This window comes from Mya arenaria, chromosome 13 (assembly GCF_026914265.1).
Source record: "Mya arenaria isolate MELC-2E11 chromosome 13, ASM2691426v1".
In the NCBI taxonomy this organism is placed as follows: domain Eukaryota; kingdom Metazoa; phylum Mollusca; class Bivalvia; order Myida; family Myidae; genus Mya; species Mya arenaria.
This window is the reverse complement of record NC_069134.1, coordinates 29,087,305-29,105,446: the sequence shown is the minus strand read 5'-3', so window position 1 is coordinate 29,105,446 and position 18,142 is coordinate 29,087,305. Positions and strand designations below refer to the sequence as shown.

The following is an 18,142-nucleotide window of genomic DNA, read 5'->3' as shown; positions in this document are numbered from 1 at the left end:
AATGCAAAGCTCATTTGCAAACAAAAGTAAGATCAAACAACTCATGGTTGTCGTTCTTGAGCGCGTGCTATATACAGACTGCTAATCTATTTTGTGCATGGTATGTTTCTCTTTAAATAGTTTGCCTTTTGCACCCAGCAGCTTAGCCACATTTTTTCAGAACTTGTTTTCAGTAATTTGACAGAACGCCAAATATTATGATTCACTTGATCCCAAGTACCTAGAATTTCTAGGAGAAGACAAATACATTTCTTAGGAATTTCAATATATTGTTTTAAGATAGAATAGATGCTTTATTACAGACTGGGATGCTTGCATGATGAAATATCGTCTCCATCTTTTTCAAGTTATTTTAAATGTATAATAATTTGGTTCGATAATATACAATATTTCATAAGCATTATCAAGTCAAGTCATTTAAGATACTAATCCGATGGAAAGGTGTGCTAGTTGTATAAAATTTGTCATGGCGGATGACATTAAAGGATTGATCGCATTTTTCTTGCGTTTATTATGGAATGAATTGCGGGGGTAATGTCATTATGGGTGTATGAACGCAGTTGGGCTGGTTAAATTGAGTGAAGGACTCCACGCGTACTTTAACCAGCACAACTGCGTTCTTATCGCCGATAATGACATCAATCCCGCAATTCATTACTTATATTTACACCAATAGTTCATTATTTAATTCAAGAATTGTTAAAAAATACTTCATTTCGTTTAAGAAAAACTTACAGTAAACCGTTCTCACCCATTCTTTAAATAGAATGACCCGACCGTAGCCGGAAACAGTTTATCAAATTTCATCACAATATCGCGGGAAAATATCAACCACTTGAACTTAATTTCAAACGAAAAATATAATCACTATTGACAATAATACATTTAACATATCATAAATAAACACTTTCTAAAAGGTTGAGTTAAGTGTTTCGGGGCCTGCTGACACAATACAATGTTAAAAATACGTTTACATTTCTTCTAATTTGACTATGAACATTAAAAAAAACTCAATATAAAAATTGACTTTAAAGGCTTTGAAAATACGGCCCAGGCAGGTTTCTACCAACCATCTGACTCAAACGAGATTCAATCGGAGTTGAATTAACCAGTATAAACATCTCCAACATGTCCACTGTATGTATTAAAGTTGTGTCAAAAGGCAACAAAAATCTTTTAGATATATGCATTACAATTAAGTGGCAAGTACTCTACCAGATTAATTAATATGGGGAAGAGTGTACCTTATTTTCATTAAGAATTCAAAGGGGAATTCTAAAGCGCATATTACATCGTATTTCTGGTATCTGGTAAGCGTCAATATACCATTCATATATACATTTAATTAATTTAAACCAGTCCTGGAAGCATGTGTTCAGACAAACAACGGAGAAATGCCTTGCATGATGGGCGTCAGATTGATAGATAGTTAAGCTACACGATCTCCCTTTTAGTACCTATACTGGTTGAGAAGCAGTTTCCGACAAATTGCTTTTTCGCGTTCTTTCTTTAGATCTTCTTTGACAACTTTTTTTTTTTTTTTGTCTTGGAACGAACCATTTTTTTGCGAAAATACATGGAAACCAGTTATATAAGAATGTTGACAAAAATCGCAGGTTTTTATATTTAAGTTCAAAAATTGATGTTTCATGCATTTTTCTTAAACCGTTAGTTACGGTTAAGACATAAAACATTAATTTTCGGACAGAACTATGAAAATCTGCGATCTGATCTTCTGTCAGCAATCTTTAATCATTGATTTGCAGATATTTACGCATAAAATTGCTCTTTCCATGACAAAAATAAAAAAAGGTGTAAAAATGGTATATCTGTGAGAGTGCAGCTTTAATATGGTGAATAAATAGTTAAGCTATCTTTGTTTAAAGTCATCATTTCAATCAAAATATTGCCTTCCGACGTAGCATATATGACGTAATTTATCACGTGGTATACACACATTGATAAAATCCGCTGCAAAATCAATTTTTGGAAACTGTTTCTAATCACCAGCAAATGAGAACGGTGTTAGTAACTTCTTGGCGACCCTGTCAAATACACTATGTTTAATGTCACACATTAGAAAATTTATTGACGATAGCAGCTCTTTTTTCAAAGAACGACGGATCGATTTTTAGGATGAAAACTGATCCCCAGCCGTTTATTAATGACCCCTCGTCGATTGAAGAAAAGTTGACGCTCGTTGAAAACTGATCAAGGATGATATTCAATGTTAACCTTGGTCAATCCTATGGTCAAACTTCATTGACCTTTATTCATTGCTATAAATCAATCTAAGACCACCCCAACTGTAGTCAAGTCGTTTTCAACTTTGAAAACTGACCTCAATTGTCGCATGCATTTCTTATAACCATGCAGTACAAAATTCAGATCATATTTTGGAAGATATTAATAAAGTAATAAGCTTTTAGTGGAACGTACGCCGCGATCTGATATTACTAGTTGCTATAACTTTTGCTTAGTCATGTGTCATAACTCTTCCGATACTAATCAGTAAAAATACTTGTTGATGCTGTTAAACTTTTATCACATGGTGATTTGTAGCACGCTAAAATGGTAAAACAGACCTTACTGATTGTATCATCGACCAATAGGAATGGCCCCAAAGTGTTTTTTTTTCATATTGGTATCATACTGAAATAAGAACCGGTGGCGTTCCTGAAACCTTTCTGCATTCTGTGATTCCAGGGTTGGTGGATTCCTGTGCATCTAAAATCGGTGATTAAAACCGATACATGGAGTTGTAGGCTCGACCTGATGGTTCAGCACTGTGTGTAAAGAGGCTAGCCAGTAAGCTTGCGGAACACGTTGGTTCTTTCAAAAGACACCTAGATGTCTACTTTTCTGACGTTCATATTCAATTTTATTAACCGTTAAAAAATGACCCCAATAATGAAAAAAATAACACTGATCTGTTTTCAACTATTGATTTGATTAAAATTTAATATTTTCAGGGCAACTTTTAAAAATGACCATTGGGGTCAATTTTCAAGTTTTAAAATTGACCATTGAGGTCAATCTTCAAGTTTTAAAAATGAACAAATTTTCAACTTTTACAAAATGACCATTGAGGTCAATTTTCAACTTTTAAAAATGACCATTTGGGTAAATTTTCAAAAATGACCATTGTGGTCAATTTTAAAAATGACCGTTGGGGTCAATTTTCAACTTTTAAAAATGGCCATTGGGGTCAATTTTCAATTTTTAAAAATGACCATTGGGGTCAATTTTCACATTTTTTAAAATGACCACTGGAGTCAATTTCAACAGGGTCAAAATGTAATGTTTCACCGGCTCATCGCAATTATACTCTTGCTTATTATCTGAATGTAAACGCTGAATTATCATTTAAAACAACATAGAAACCCTTGAGTATCACATCACTTACAGCTCACATGCAAAGTGTTCATTGTTAAACCAACAAGACGTCAAAATGGTAATAAATCCATTTAAGACAAGCAAAGAAGCCGTTTTGAAATTTGATGAAAATAAGCTGTCTACTTTTTTTCTGGTTTCGCGGCTTTTTCCCCAGAGATATGTTGCTAATCGATCCGAGCTTCGATACTGTTTATACGTCTGTAATTGTTAATCTTGTTAGAGCGACACATTACGGTGTACTGTATCCTAGTAAAGAGAAGAGAAATGACACATGTGCTCTTAACGATGTTCGATATGTTCCTGCTCCTAAAATGTTTGCTTTCGGGTTTACACGATTAAATTAATTTGTGATCTACTCAATGAATTGTTGAACACCCTTAGATTGACTGGTAACACTGTTGACGATATTTTCATTTAGGCAAATGCTAGGAAATGGTTAAAGGGTATTTAATTATCCTAGAACAGAAGAGAAAAGAATATCTATTATGACGTTAGCATTACGAGCTCCTCGTCATACAACCAAATATACAAACAATGGCATGGCATATGACATATGTAAAATATAAAAGTAATAAATTGTTTTTCTTTAAACCAAAAAAAACAAAAACTGACCCAGCCACTAATTAAGTTCACCGATGCACCTGATTAAAGTAGCACGGTTGGCTGGTGATTTACCAAATTGGAAGTAGGGCAGATTTGAATAATAAAAATAATAAAACGTAATCGATAGTTAGAAATAAGAACACTATCAGAATTAACTGCATTCAGTCAAAACGTCTTTTGAAAACATGTCTAAAGAATTCACGAAGCCACAATATTCGTTATTTGCAGCGCTTGAAAAAAATACCTAACAAAATTCATGTAATCTTCCTGACCCATTCACCAAGTTGGGAAATTCTCTGCCTCTTTGCAGGCAAAATCCGATGACACATCATCTGTATACAAGACCCCGTGTTGGGTTTTCAGAAACAATAAACCTTATTTCCCATGACGCCATTCTGATGTGGCTATAACAAAGGTCCCATGAATACTTAATGAATAGAGTTTATAACCATCTGTTTAAAAGGCAATACCGTAACATGGTAGGTCATAAGTTTGCGGTTTGTTTATTCCGATTCGGTGTGGATTTCAAGTCCTGAAGATTAACAACTCTTTGATATGAATAATTTACTAATCTTGTAACTTGGTGATGATCAGAACAAAAGAATACAATGATACCAAGAAAAGTATGCAATGATAAACCATGGATTGCACATTGATTTCGGAACGTTTTTGTTGCCCTAGTTTTCATGGTTTTGTTTATAGAGATAAATAGACGTTCATTTTTCATGAAACAGTCGGCGATATGACGTCATTTTGTATTTGATTACTGCTCGAGGTCATTTGACCAATGGGAGATAACGCTTCAAATATGCCTTTTCAGACATAAGATGCCGCTAAAAGAGTTTTATTCTTAACTTTACCTGAAATAACTTGAATCTTTGATTTGAAACAATTTAAATAAACACAGGAAAATGTACATATTTTGAGGGTATTTGTAGAATTCAGTGTAAAATCGTACCATTTTTGTGTACAAAATAGTTTCACAGTTTGTGGCACAATTAGTGAACATATATTTTTTCTATGATCACGAGTGAAATAAAATACGATCTTACACTGAAAACAACAAAGTGTCTGTTTCTTTTATTCTGTTTTCGGAGTTTTAGAAGTATCTCATTTTTTTTCGTTATGCCCCTTTATGGAATATCCTTTTCAAACCCGGTCAGCCGTGGGACGCCCCTATTACGCACAGATTTGATCGCCGATATTGTAGACTGCCATTCGTAAGCTGGCTTGTGGTTCTCCAAGATTTTTTGTGTAGTATTTTCGCGTGTTCCAAGGCAAACGTTTTAAACGTTCATCAATTAACTTTCATTTACATATTTATGTTCCGAATAAAAACAGTTAATGCATGAAGCAAATTAAATACGGCATGCATACATTGACCAAATTACACTGAATGAAATATTTGAAAAGACTCAATTGTATTTTTTTTTATAAACATTGAATTTAAACATTCTCAAGAATTTGTTTCATGATTCGTGGGTATTCAATAATTCAGACCAGTCTCAGACTAGAGTGGAGACCACGCTTCGTTTATAACATTTGACGTGTTTTAGATTAGGGTGGGCTATTTTGGTTTTATTTGAATATCAGTAAATTGTTGCGTGAATTTTCCACGCATTTTGTATAACAAAGTCAGACAGTTTGAAAAGATATAATGTAGATGATATAATGTCGAATGGTCCAGCATATGTGTTTGTTAGTGATGTTTTCTACGAAAGATTATGTTCGAGAACCCCGCTTCAATATTTTTTTTAAACATATGATTTTCTTAATATCAAATTATAATTTTAGGTTCATAATTAACTGGAGCATAAGTGATCTAACCAGTTTTTATTAAAGGGAGGTAACAACAATTGATTTTAAAAAGTAGTTTCTAACATTGATATTTTCACTCCTTAGTTTCTAGTGAAATTATTTTCATCGTCGTTCCTCATTGATAAAACACAATATTTCACCGAAAAGCATTAAAAAGAAAACGATTGAGTCGTACTTTGTGTGAGATCGAATTTTTCCGAAATCACAATTCGCAATTCGCACCAGACCGGATATACTGCATGCACCAGACCGGATATACTGCATGCACGAGAAAATCCCGAATGATACGACAATCTAAATAATATCCTTATCATAACCAGCCACAATATATTTCCATTCAGTTTAAAATTAATATCAAACGTTTTCGGTAAATGCTATTATGTTGACCTGTATTATGTTTTTTTTAAACTTTTGACCATCATATCACGTGGTCTTCGTGTTGCGCGGACCGTTTGGACATTCATGCTTTGGCATAAATTACATTTGTTTCGGGTTACCCGACGTTACCTATGAAATAGATCGTCATTTTCCTACCGCTTTATAGTCAGATGTTTCTTTTTATTTTTTTAAGTGTGCGTTTTAATATGTAGTTTAAAATCTTTTAAGCTTCATGCTGAAGATTAATTTAACACCATTGATGACACAATTGATGACAATAACGTTCTTATATAAAGCCTAATATAAAAACCTACTTACCCTACCTGTTTTTAAAAAGGATATTACCCTAACCAAACTATTTATTTTGGCCTTATACATGTATATGTTTTGTGGAAACGTTGTGTATAATCGGTATACACCCATGTAAACAGACGAGCGAAAAACTTTCTCATTCTATTTCATAGAAATGTTTGAAGCGGTTAGAAGTTGTTGCCGAACGGGATATGGGGCCGATTCAACAAGAATACTAGGAGCGATTTGCATCAGTACAGTAATGCTGTTGAAAATCCCTCCTAGGAACGAAATCGCTCTTAAATGTCTTGGTAAAACGACCCCCCCCCCCCCCCCCCCCGGATAATTGACGCATAGTGTTCTTGCAATAATGCGATAAGTTGTATGTGCATTCTAGAACTCTAGACGTAAAGTTGAATCCCTAACTTTTAGGCCAAATGTCACCAAAGAGGTATGGGGATTAATTCCAAACGGAGAATAGTTCGCTGCCAGATGAAGAAAGACAACATCGAGTCCGACACAACTGTTGGTCACATTCATGTCCGTACTAGGCCAGCTTACGACCTTAACCTTCTGTTTCAGGCGAGCTTCACGTCCCTCTGGAGGTATGCGGGGCGGTGGTAAAACGGGAACTGGACTACTGGCAAATCAACGAGAATCACATCAAGTCCTGTTGCTGGCGGAACTACCGATCCTACATCCAGAACAAGATGATCCTTGACTCCTTCAATAGAAGTATTATCAAACAGCAGATGAGCATTAAGACGGACGACATGCAAGGCTGGGAGAAGTTCCGCACCCAGTCGTGGCTACTTCTGGAGTATCCGCGCACCTCAAGGGCCGCTATGGTAGGAAACAAACCAGTTACACTATTGGTTGAGCCGTGTTATTTTAATACTTACCTACGCGTTTACCTTGAAATGATATCCATTCAAAATTCATTCGGTTTAGCAAGAAGAGTAATACAATCAAACAAGCAATGCCATCATACCAACAATGTCTCAAAGGTATTGAACGAAAGAAATGCTGATATAAGCTGTTTTTGTATTTCTATATAGAGACCATATGTTATGCATTCTACAAATCGATTTGCAACAGGTTTATTCTTCGTATATGTTAGCAAAGTGACACAACCATGTTGTTGTTCCCTTCAGTTATTCCATTTGTTTTCTCCCTTTACACGTTCAACCTAAGTAATGAAGAATATACGGCGGCGGAGATGTCACATTGATTTTTCTTTTCATTTCGTAGCCACGACATAATATATCGATTTACTATATCGTGGCCACGACTTAGTTATCTCGTTATCACGGTTTACTATCTCATGACAACGACTTAGTTATCTAGAGGTCACGAATAAGTTATGCAGTGGCCACGACTTCCTACCTCGTTCTCACGAGATAAATAGTCGTGGGAATGAGAAGTCAGTCGTGACCACGAGATAAAAAAGCACATGTGACCTCAACGACACCGTTAGAATATATTAAAGTTTATATTTTGGTAAAGACATAGCTAGAATACATTGTAGTACTACGATACTGGTCCTCGCTCTCCATATGTTTCGGACAGCACGTAGTTAGTGGTGTTATAATTTGTGTTTGATAGTGCAAAAATATCATTGCTCGTACTTATGTTACACTATCTGCACAAATATTGCAAAAGTCACTTGATTTATTTAAGGATTGGTCGCATTTTTGCGTTTATGCTGTATGAACGCAGTAGGGCACGCGAACTAATTCCAAAAAGTACGCTAGCGCTTCCTTTGCTCGCTTGCCCTGCTTCGTTCATACAGAATACTCGCAATACTTATATTTACATTTTAAATAATTACAATTAACAATTTAGCATTATCTTCTGCACTTGAGTTTTTGTTTTGAAAGAAATGTAAGTTTGTATAAATGATAAGCTGATATTTGTAACATCGTATATCATTGGTTATTAAAATGGCGTCGCGCTATTCCAATCGGATCACAATATTGAAAATAAACAATGACGTCGTAACTCCTTGCGTGTTATACAATACAAACGTCAAGTTTCATCTATATAAAGGAATAGGCGAATGTAAATATTCCCATTTAATAAAGGTGGATAGTGCATGTTTTCGTTGTCTATGCATGATGGTCAGATGAGTTTGTACTCTTACTGGCAAAGTGAACTGCATACTGGAGGAAACAGAAGTTTCCTAGTATTTGAGTTAACCTGGAAGTCCGTTGGACGTAATCTGTTGTTATCCCTGTATTAATTTTGATATTGTTGTTAACATCGCCATTGTCCACTTGCAGGTATACGGTATCGTGTCTCTGATGTTTGTGGTAACGTCCATTCTTGGATTCTGTCTAGAGACGCTGCCCGCCCTGCGGCCACAACAGATCAACATTACGGCCGACAACACCACCACGTGCGACGGCAAAATTCAGACGGGTGTCGCTACTATAATGCAGCCAAATAAAGCCTTGAACTTCCTAGATATCATCTGCACCACCTTTTTTACCGCCGAGCTTATTATCCGTTTCATCATGTCACCCAATAAGTTCGCGTTTGTCCGCTCCGCCATGAATATTATTGACCTTTTGGCACTCGTGCCGTTGTATATGCAACTTATTTTAAACAGTGACGCTTTTAAATTTTGTTATGGCAACGAAAGACTCATTTTTGAAATCATGTTCATTTTGCGTATTATTCGTATGTTCCGCATTTTTCATCTCGTAAAGCACTACCAAGCTTTGCAAATTTTGGTTTACGCGCTCAAGGCTAGTGTGCAGGAATTGCTCATGTTACTGATATTCTTACTCATAGGGATGCTCGTCTTCGGCACAATGATATACTATTCAGAACGAAAGGACGCCATGAATTCGGGTGACATGTTTTCAACCATTCCTTTGGGATTCTGGTGGGCAATAATTACTATGACAACCGTCGGATATGGTGACGTTTATCCGACGACGCCGATAGGTTATGTCGTCGGCACGTTCTGTGCCGTTAGCGGTGTTCTTATGGTTGCGTTAACGATCCCAGTTATATCGAACAACTTTACGCTGTTCTATACCCACGTTCGTTCGCGTGGTGGATCAGATTCGAAAGAAGACGCCGGGGATGTCAACAGTGACGTACAATTCCATTCCGATGAAGGGGCAAGGATTTATGAAAACGCTCGACGAACTTCGAATGGTTCAATAATAATGAACGAGAGAAGTTTTACTATCAATATGAATCGACGAGGCTCTGATATTTCTGCGTATACCCAGGATCCGTACACGAACAACGGCAAGTGTGGTCACAACGGAGATATTCGTTTTGGTCGTCTGCTCGGGGATACCAAGCCAAATTCACGGTTCACTGAGCCTTCGCGGTTCATTGAACCTGTTCGGTTCACTGAGTCGTCCTCTATGAGTGATATGGCAACCAATAAAGCAGCGGAAGAAGTGGACTCCTTTATCACTACTTCCGGTACGGTGAAGGCGCATTCGGATGACGGCGTCATGTATTCAGGTGATATGCTCTAGATATTAAATGCCCGGACACTAATAAGTCTGTTAAATAGCAAAACCTATGCACTATTTGGGAAAATAACAGTGTTTCAAAATTGTGTATTACTTTCAAAAGGATGGTTACACGAATAATAAAGATGAACATACCATCTAAAATCCTTGTAAATTGAATTAAGTGTTTCATATACTGTAGAACTGAGATTTTGTTTTCTTTTTTGTTTGATATACTCGATTCAATTCAATTCAATTCAAAATGCATTCAACCTGACCCCGCTTCATATGACAAAAAAAAACATTTTTTTTAATAACTGCGTTGATTAAAACGCACTTTAATGTCAACTTTGAAATCAGGGGTTCACATTAAAGTTCGAGCCTCCCATTGAGATAATCCAGTGTTATTCGTTCGATCCAATAATACATTTTTAATTTTTTTAACAATATAGGGTATATTTAGAGAGAAAAAACTTAGTTCCACAATACAGTGAAACACACAAAAGAATGACATAAATAGGATAAAAAATGGTACAAGACAATAATTGTCATTTGTTTATGGATAAGTAATATTAGGAGCAAGAGCTCTAGAATACTAAAAAGTGTGTTACGAGGTCATTTTTGCACCATCAAGATACACTAAATGGCAAGATTTCTTTCTGTTTTCTTTTTATCAATTCTTTAATCTTATCAAAATCGTGCATGTATCCCTCACGCTGTGATAAACATGGGCAATCTCTTACGCAGTGATCTCCCCTGACAAGCAGAATAGCAATTGGAGCTCCTCTGCCATTTTCCATCGAAAATAAACCTTGGATGTATGCCGGTACAAAAGTAGAAGTAGTTCGTAAAAAATAAATAATAGTAGTAGTTAATGGTAGTGTTTTAACGTGTATTTTGTATTACTAAGTTTAAATGGATTGCCAGTGACTTACATTACTGCTTAAATAATTAAGATTCCCAAGAGTAAAGCCATTTAATTTAGCTGCTAAATTGAAATTACTACGCGGTCTACTTGTAGCGCAGTGAATTGTAAATATTTCTGTCATTGCAAACCATCCATATACATCCGAGGTTGTTTAAATGGAAAATAGCCGATGTGTTCCGAATGGCAGAAAAGATCGGTGCCACCATGAGCGAGTATAGGTGGAACTCAGTTATATAAGCTTTATAGATCTATATTAAACTTCTTCTTTTTAAATGTTTTCTTTTTTCTTTTTTTCTTTTTGATAGTTGTTATCAATTTTCCAAAATTTAAGATGCATTGAGGCTAAAATTAAAAAAAAAAAAAAAAAAAAAAAAAAAAAAAAAAAAGATAATTTACATAAAATTAAGGACCTTAAATCGATATAATTTATGGTCACGTGATTTGCATGGTGGCAGTGATTACTGTAGTACAAGGGAAGTAACGCTGCGTGGAGTTTGGAACATGGCTGGCAAACTTCACTTTGCTTGTGATATAAATATATGTGTTTTAAAACTGTTTGTACGGCATTTTTAATTAACATTGAACGGCTTATATTCATATTGATAGTATGTTATATTGGCATAATGTAATTAATGTAACTCATGAAACTCGTGTTTCTACGTAAAAAAACTTTAATGCAAAAAAGGTTGAAACATTTTGACAAGATTGCAATTATAGAATGTTTAAGCATGCAGTTTGCCAACAAAGTTTTATTCAAACAGCCAACCGAAAATATCCATTTTAGTTTTTTGATAACTTCTTTGAGTATTTTCTGGTTTCTCACTTTGGTCTTGTGTTGGAGTTTCTAAATTAGACAAAAATATGCATGTGCAATGCAAGGGCGGTTCCTGGATTTGGCTTATGCGGAAGTGCACATTCGGGGCTTAACTTTGGACGCGCGCCTCCTCTCCCCAAACTTAACATGATATTGTATTAGTGGTCAACATCTTCCTTTATCTAATGAGAAGGCACTATTTCTCATTTTTCCATTACATTTCATTCAGTAAATCTTCAGTCACATGTATATAAAAGCATGTAAGGGAATATATATAAACAGTGATGGTCCATTTAAAAGGTTGTTAACACAAGAAAAGGCTTAAAGTATGTTTCTATTTACTTCAAGCTTTAAGTTTTATTGGTAATATCGGCAGAACACAAAAACCTAATGCAATGCAATGAACAGTAACATAAATACATTTTAAATGTGATGTACACAAAAAAAACAAAGTTTTTAATAATACATTAAACTATTTGATATTACCTAATACAAAAATAACCCTGAAGGTTTTAAACTAACAAGCAACTGCATCAATGGAGACAGAACGCCTTAATATAGCAGTGTTAATATTTGAGTTGAGCCAAAGATCTTAAAGGGATATCATTGTATGATAAGAGTAGCTTTACAAATTAATTCAGTGTATTCCATAATCTTTAAATATATTATTGTTAACGTTTTGCTTACCCAAAATAAATGGTTTTGCAACTGCCTGCCTAAAGTTGAAAGGGCTTGTGGTGGTTTTCACCAAGAAAAAATGGCTATTTCATTAAAATGGTTTATTCTGGTTTATTCTATCATATGTTTTGCTCAATAAATTACCCCCAAAAAGATAACTTATAGGTTTAAAGGGTAATGGTGGGTCTTCCCAAGAAATGGTTCATTTTGGTTTATTCTGTTATATTTTTCTTTCAAAAGTTTACCTACCAAAAAATAACTTTTAGGGCTGGGGTGCGGGGGAGGAGGCGGAAGCGCTCGCCATAGTTAATCATTACTTTTTGAACACAAGTTAAATGGCATGTTTAATATTTTATCTCTATAAGTGTTTGTTAAGTGTGTGTTTATTAAGGCAGTGATTTTAATTAACCTTAATGTGGTGACGATAAACGTTTAACTATAGTAAGATATAAAGCACAGTACTTATTTTTTTGGCAAAACTAATAGTCATAGATATTTCAATGTTATACGATCTTAATATTTATACAGCCTTTCGAATTCGTAATAAACAAAAATAGTTTGTACATGTTTTATGTAACAGGACCAAACGGATATATCTATTATTGTGTCACACTATATGTCTATGTATTTTCAACATTGTTCAACCCGTGTGTACGTTTTAATACATTTGCTCTGTCTACAGTTTAGAGATATTATTGGCTTTCAAAAAGCGTTGGTGGTCTTTCATTTCATGTTTTTTCATGTCACAAAATATTTGTTTATATTATAGCACTGATCTTCCATAGACGTATACGTGGTTTTGTTCATGAATGAAGCATTTTTATGAATGGTTGTGTGAATGTTTTTGCAGTGAGTGTGTTGCAGTTTAAGACCAATATAACGTGTTGGTATTGCTCAGTATATACCCACCTTGCACACATTATATGGAATTGTATTTGTTTAAATGGGCTCGTTCACTTTGTTTATTAAAGGGACTAGACACCAGATGGTCATAACAATCTGAAAATACAGAATTTACCCCAAAATAAGCTTAAAGTTGTCATTGCGAGCTGGTAGGATGCCAATAATATATTATTTTAAATGGTTAAAAAATGCATGCAACAATAATGTTGCTGTCTCATCTGTGTTTCCCCGTTTAAAAATAGCATAAAATGGTTTCCCAGTTTAAATTATATCTGTTTATAAGTACAGATAAATATGCCGAAGCTATTTTTAAAACTAATGGGATTTACGGGTCAGCCAACTCCCAGTTAATTTCGAATTGGAAAATGCGCAAAAACTGCGAAAGATGCATGTGTCGCTACATGAGTATGAAGGATTTAATGCATTGTACACAACGATGCCAATTGTATGTTAGCTGCAAATGTATCATCTGGTGTTTAGTCCCTCTAAGGGTCAGACATAGAAAAAATGGTGTTGGATGTTAACAAAATACGATGGTATAAAGATGGCTTACGTGTTCTTTTTAGCTCTATAAAACGACTTACGTTTCTCGTTAAACGTCATACATATCTCGTTTAAGCGACTTACGTGTTTCGTTAAAACGTTTAAACGAGATACGTAAGTCGTTTTAACGACAGAAAAACAAAAAGTTCGACACCGCTATTGCAAACTTAACCAAATCCATGTAGCAATGATAACATATCAACATAAAATAAAACATTTTGTTCTATTGATAGCAGTTAATTAAACATATAGCAGAAAAATGCTCTTTTTATCCCCCAAAAGCGTTAGTAAAGCTACTGATAATTGACTAACATCAGCATTGGATTAAAAAAGATGGTAAAACGAGGAAGAGCGGTTGATGTTTCGTGTTTGTTGCTGAACGAAAGTTAAATACTTAATTTGAACAAAAAAAAGGTTGGTCATCTGCGGACGAGTCCCCTTTTTTTTTAAAAAAAAAGCTTTATGTAAAGTTCCTGCACATGGGCTATGATAATTTCCAAATATAATTGGCAATGTCTTTTTTTTTAGTTTTACGATGAAACATTAATCTAAACTGTATATTTAGTATGATTGTTGTAATAAGAGTTATGTAAACGAGCTGATAAAATGAGAATTTTCACATAGTGTTTGTATATTTGTTTTTATTACATTTTTGCATTATTTATTATTACTTTGATTTTTATATTTCACAACATAAAATGCAATAAAATGTGAAACAATGCAATACTTCTGTATATCATTCTGTGTTCCCCAAAGTTTGTCATGCACTACCCTCAACCGTTTAAGTTTCTTTCACATCCAGATCGGTTAGAAAGCACATGTTGTCAGAAACCAGTCAACTCCGCCATATTTTGTGCGGGACTTCTGCACGCAATGTAAGACCGTTTTTGATTGGCTAAGAAAAGAAATTAGATAAATACGTAGATCATTTAATATTTGTATTCAAAGTAGAATAAATAGTTTTAAACTGTGAAATGACAAGCTCATTTATGTAGGTTCTATGTTTATTTTAATAGATTAAATTGAGAATATTTGGTAAAAAAATAATAATAAACACGAACTCACACACTGGTGGCTGATGATAATAGTTGCACGTGACACTCCTTATATTGAAAGCGCGAGGTTTCCCAATCTTTCAGTTCATCACTTTTGCACGAACTGTTCGGAAGATAACCTCTTTGCATGTGAGTATTGTTCCTGATATTTCTTCACTTTAGACTTTGTTCCCATTTGTTCCATTTATTTTTCCGATCATTAAATCAAACGTTTCTCCATTAAAAAATAATTATTGTTCAGTTGCTAATGCGATAGAATTAAGTGGGTCTCATGTTAACGACTTGAACTAGAATGTTTTTTTTCTTTTATTTTCAGATACGTCTTATTTTTCAGATACAACATGCTGATAATATATTTAGAAGGAAAAGTACAGTTGAAAAACAATGCAACTGACTGAGTGAGTTAATTGCATAAAGAACACTATCTTCGTTGTTTATCACAATGCACAACGTCAAAAACAGAACAGAACTGAACATTTATTGACCATGGAAGGTAAATTTAGTCAAACTGGAATGAACAGGGTTTGATGTATCAACGGTTGTATCTCGGTCTTGTTGAATTCAAGAGCAGTTGTTACCATGAATGTATAACGCCAAACGGCGTCATAAACTCAACGAGTTAAACTATCCGGTTGCAGTGATTTTTCTTGGTGAAATTTATTGCGTGCTTAAGGTTGTTTCCCCTTGCAAAACAGTTTTCACTTTTTCCCAAAAGTTCATAATATTTTCCGAATTCGATAAGTAAAGTTTCCTTTCATGTTTCAAAAAGCAATGTTTTTCTTGAACAATAAACATAATCTTAACAAATTTGGTCTTTTACAGCATACTTTTTGCATTAAAGAGTAAAAACATACAATTTCCATTATATTAGCTATTTTCACATGATTGCATTTTTTCCAAAGTCGAATATGTTTCCCAAATTGAAAGGCACAGGCGATGGAAATAATTCCAAAAGAAATCACCGGGTTGGCTTGTTTACTGTTCTAACTTTTGTGTCGGACTATATGCAATTACAGTGCTGTTTATTTCTTTAGTTATTTATGTGTTGCATTAAGGAGTTGTTATCACAATAAAATATTCAAGTGACGCCAAAAAGGTAAACAATTAACATTAGCCGGTTTTGGTTTTACCGGTCAATCTCGTATGCCGGTATATGGACAGCAGTTGTACATATTAAGTGTTTGGTTGGTTATTTGTGGTAACAGGGAGCAGCACGTTTCATGTTTGTGATTTTATAGGTGTCGCTTGTCGGGGATTTGGAACGTTTTTCATGGGAACAATTTACTTATACGCTACATGTACATGTCACACAATACATGTTTAAACCATTTTTGATACAAAGTGAATCACACAGTCCGTATCAAACAACAGATGAGGAGAAGGGCACAGTTATATTTAATTTTACAGGGTACAATTGTTTGTCTGAGATATTCAGGTTTTATTTTGTGTGTTATATAAACTTGTAGTTGATAAACCATTTGTTTTTTGAGTGTTGCACATTTTTATAAAATATATGTTATTTGCAATGCGCAGTTTGAATTGCTTTGTACAGATAAATACACTGATACAAAAACCGGTGTTGTTTTAAAATGTAGTATGTGTTTTGTGGCTTGTGTTAAAAAATAAAAAAAATGAAAAAATAATTCTCACAGAATATAAAGAGTACACGACAATGACGGCAGTGTTCGTCTGGTAACACTGTGGATAATGGGGCGTAACTCGACAAACAAAAGGGTTTATGTGTTATGTGTATTAAAGCTGCACTCTCACAGATTGAACGTTTTGACAACTTTTTTTTGTCTTGGAACGAGGCAATTTATGCGAAAATGCATGTAAACCAGTTATATAAGACTGCTGACAAAAATTAGATCGCAGATTTTTTTATTTAAGTTCAGAAATTGATGATTGATGCATTTTCTTAAACCGTTCGTAATGCTTTTAGCCATTAAACATTAATTTTCGAATGGAAATATGAAAATTTGCGATCTGATCTTTTGTCAGCAGGCTTTTATCACTGGTTTGCAGATCTTTACGCAAACAAATGCTCATTTCAAGACAAAATATTAAAAAAAGTTGTAAAAACGGTAATTCTGTGAGAGTGCAGCTTTAGTGAAAACAAAAGTCCAAAATAAAATAGTACTCACATAATACACGACAATGCCATCAATGCTCGTTTGTTTACGCTTCTAAATAAGGGGTGTAACTCGACAAACGATTTGAACCAATTGTCATGGCAATACTTTATCTGCTTTCAGGTAATGTGCTGTCAACTTCTGAACATAAGGTTGTTGTTTTTTTTTAAACCGCCGCCACCCACGAAGACAATATATTACTGGCGGCGACAGTCCGTATAACGTTTGTGTGTGAAGTCGAATGACCGGCCGAAGATGTTGCATCTGATTCGAAATTCACTTGATGAAACGAAGGGCAAATACTCTGAAACAGCAAAGTCAAAGTTATGGTTACTGAACACTGTTATTCATCTCAATAATGAAAATATGTATATGAAGTCAAGTCAATACCTCAAAAGCCTTTTGAGTTTTGTTCTAGATAAAAATGAAGTGTAAAAATGAAAAAAGGCAACACATCTTAAATTTCAAAGATTGAGTTGATTGTACACGGAACTCAATAAATAATATCTATCCGCATATAAAGTTTCAAGTCAATACCATTAAGACTTCTGGAGTTATGATCCGTATAAAATTAAGTAAAACATGGGGAGGGGGATGCAATTACTCTAAAAATACGAAATACAGAGTTATGGTTATTGTACCCTGTACGTCTCATTAATAAGAATTATCTTCATATGTTTGAATTCAATACCACAAAAAAAAGAAATATGTTCTGGATACAATAGTGAGACGGACACACACGCATATGCACGCAGGCCTACCACGCCTATATGGACAAAATAAATGAAAAAGTCAGAACGTTAAGATCACTTGCATAAAGACATTGACCTGTAGGGCAACGATTTTGAACAGCTCAAGTCTGAGATCTTTCATGTTGAGATTTGGTATTGAAATTTGCTGATTTCTTTTTTAATATTCGAAATAGTACAATTATTCACAATTAACTTATAAAACGAATGAAATAAAGATGATTATTTGTAATTTAATAAATTGCAGCCTAGACTTTGACTAGGAATGTTCGTTATCATGGCTCCCGGTATACTTTTATTGCGAAAGCAGCATGCCTATGAATATAGATTTCTAACAAACATAAATATTAATGTATGTTGCTAAAACCATAGGGA

General features: G+C 34.5%; 1 protein-coding gene across 1 annotated transcript in view; it reads left to right on the top strand.

Annotated features, from left to right (window-relative positions):
* The window catches only part of LOC128213114 (potassium voltage-gated channel protein Shaw-like), a 78,995-nt gene extending 63,501 nt beyond the window's left edge, over positions 1-15,494 (top strand). The window contains exons 2-4 of the mRNA XM_052918641.1: positions 7,069-7,334; positions 8,769-9,975; positions 15,203-15,494. Coding sequence (XP_052774601.1) covers positions 7,069-7,334; positions 8,769-9,975; positions 15,203-15,234 — 1,505 coding nt within the window. The 3' untranslated portion in view covers positions 15,235-15,494. The remainder of the gene's footprint in view (positions 1-7,068; positions 7,335-8,768; positions 9,976-15,202) is intronic.
* Positions 15,495-18,142: the final 2,648 nt, after the last annotated feature.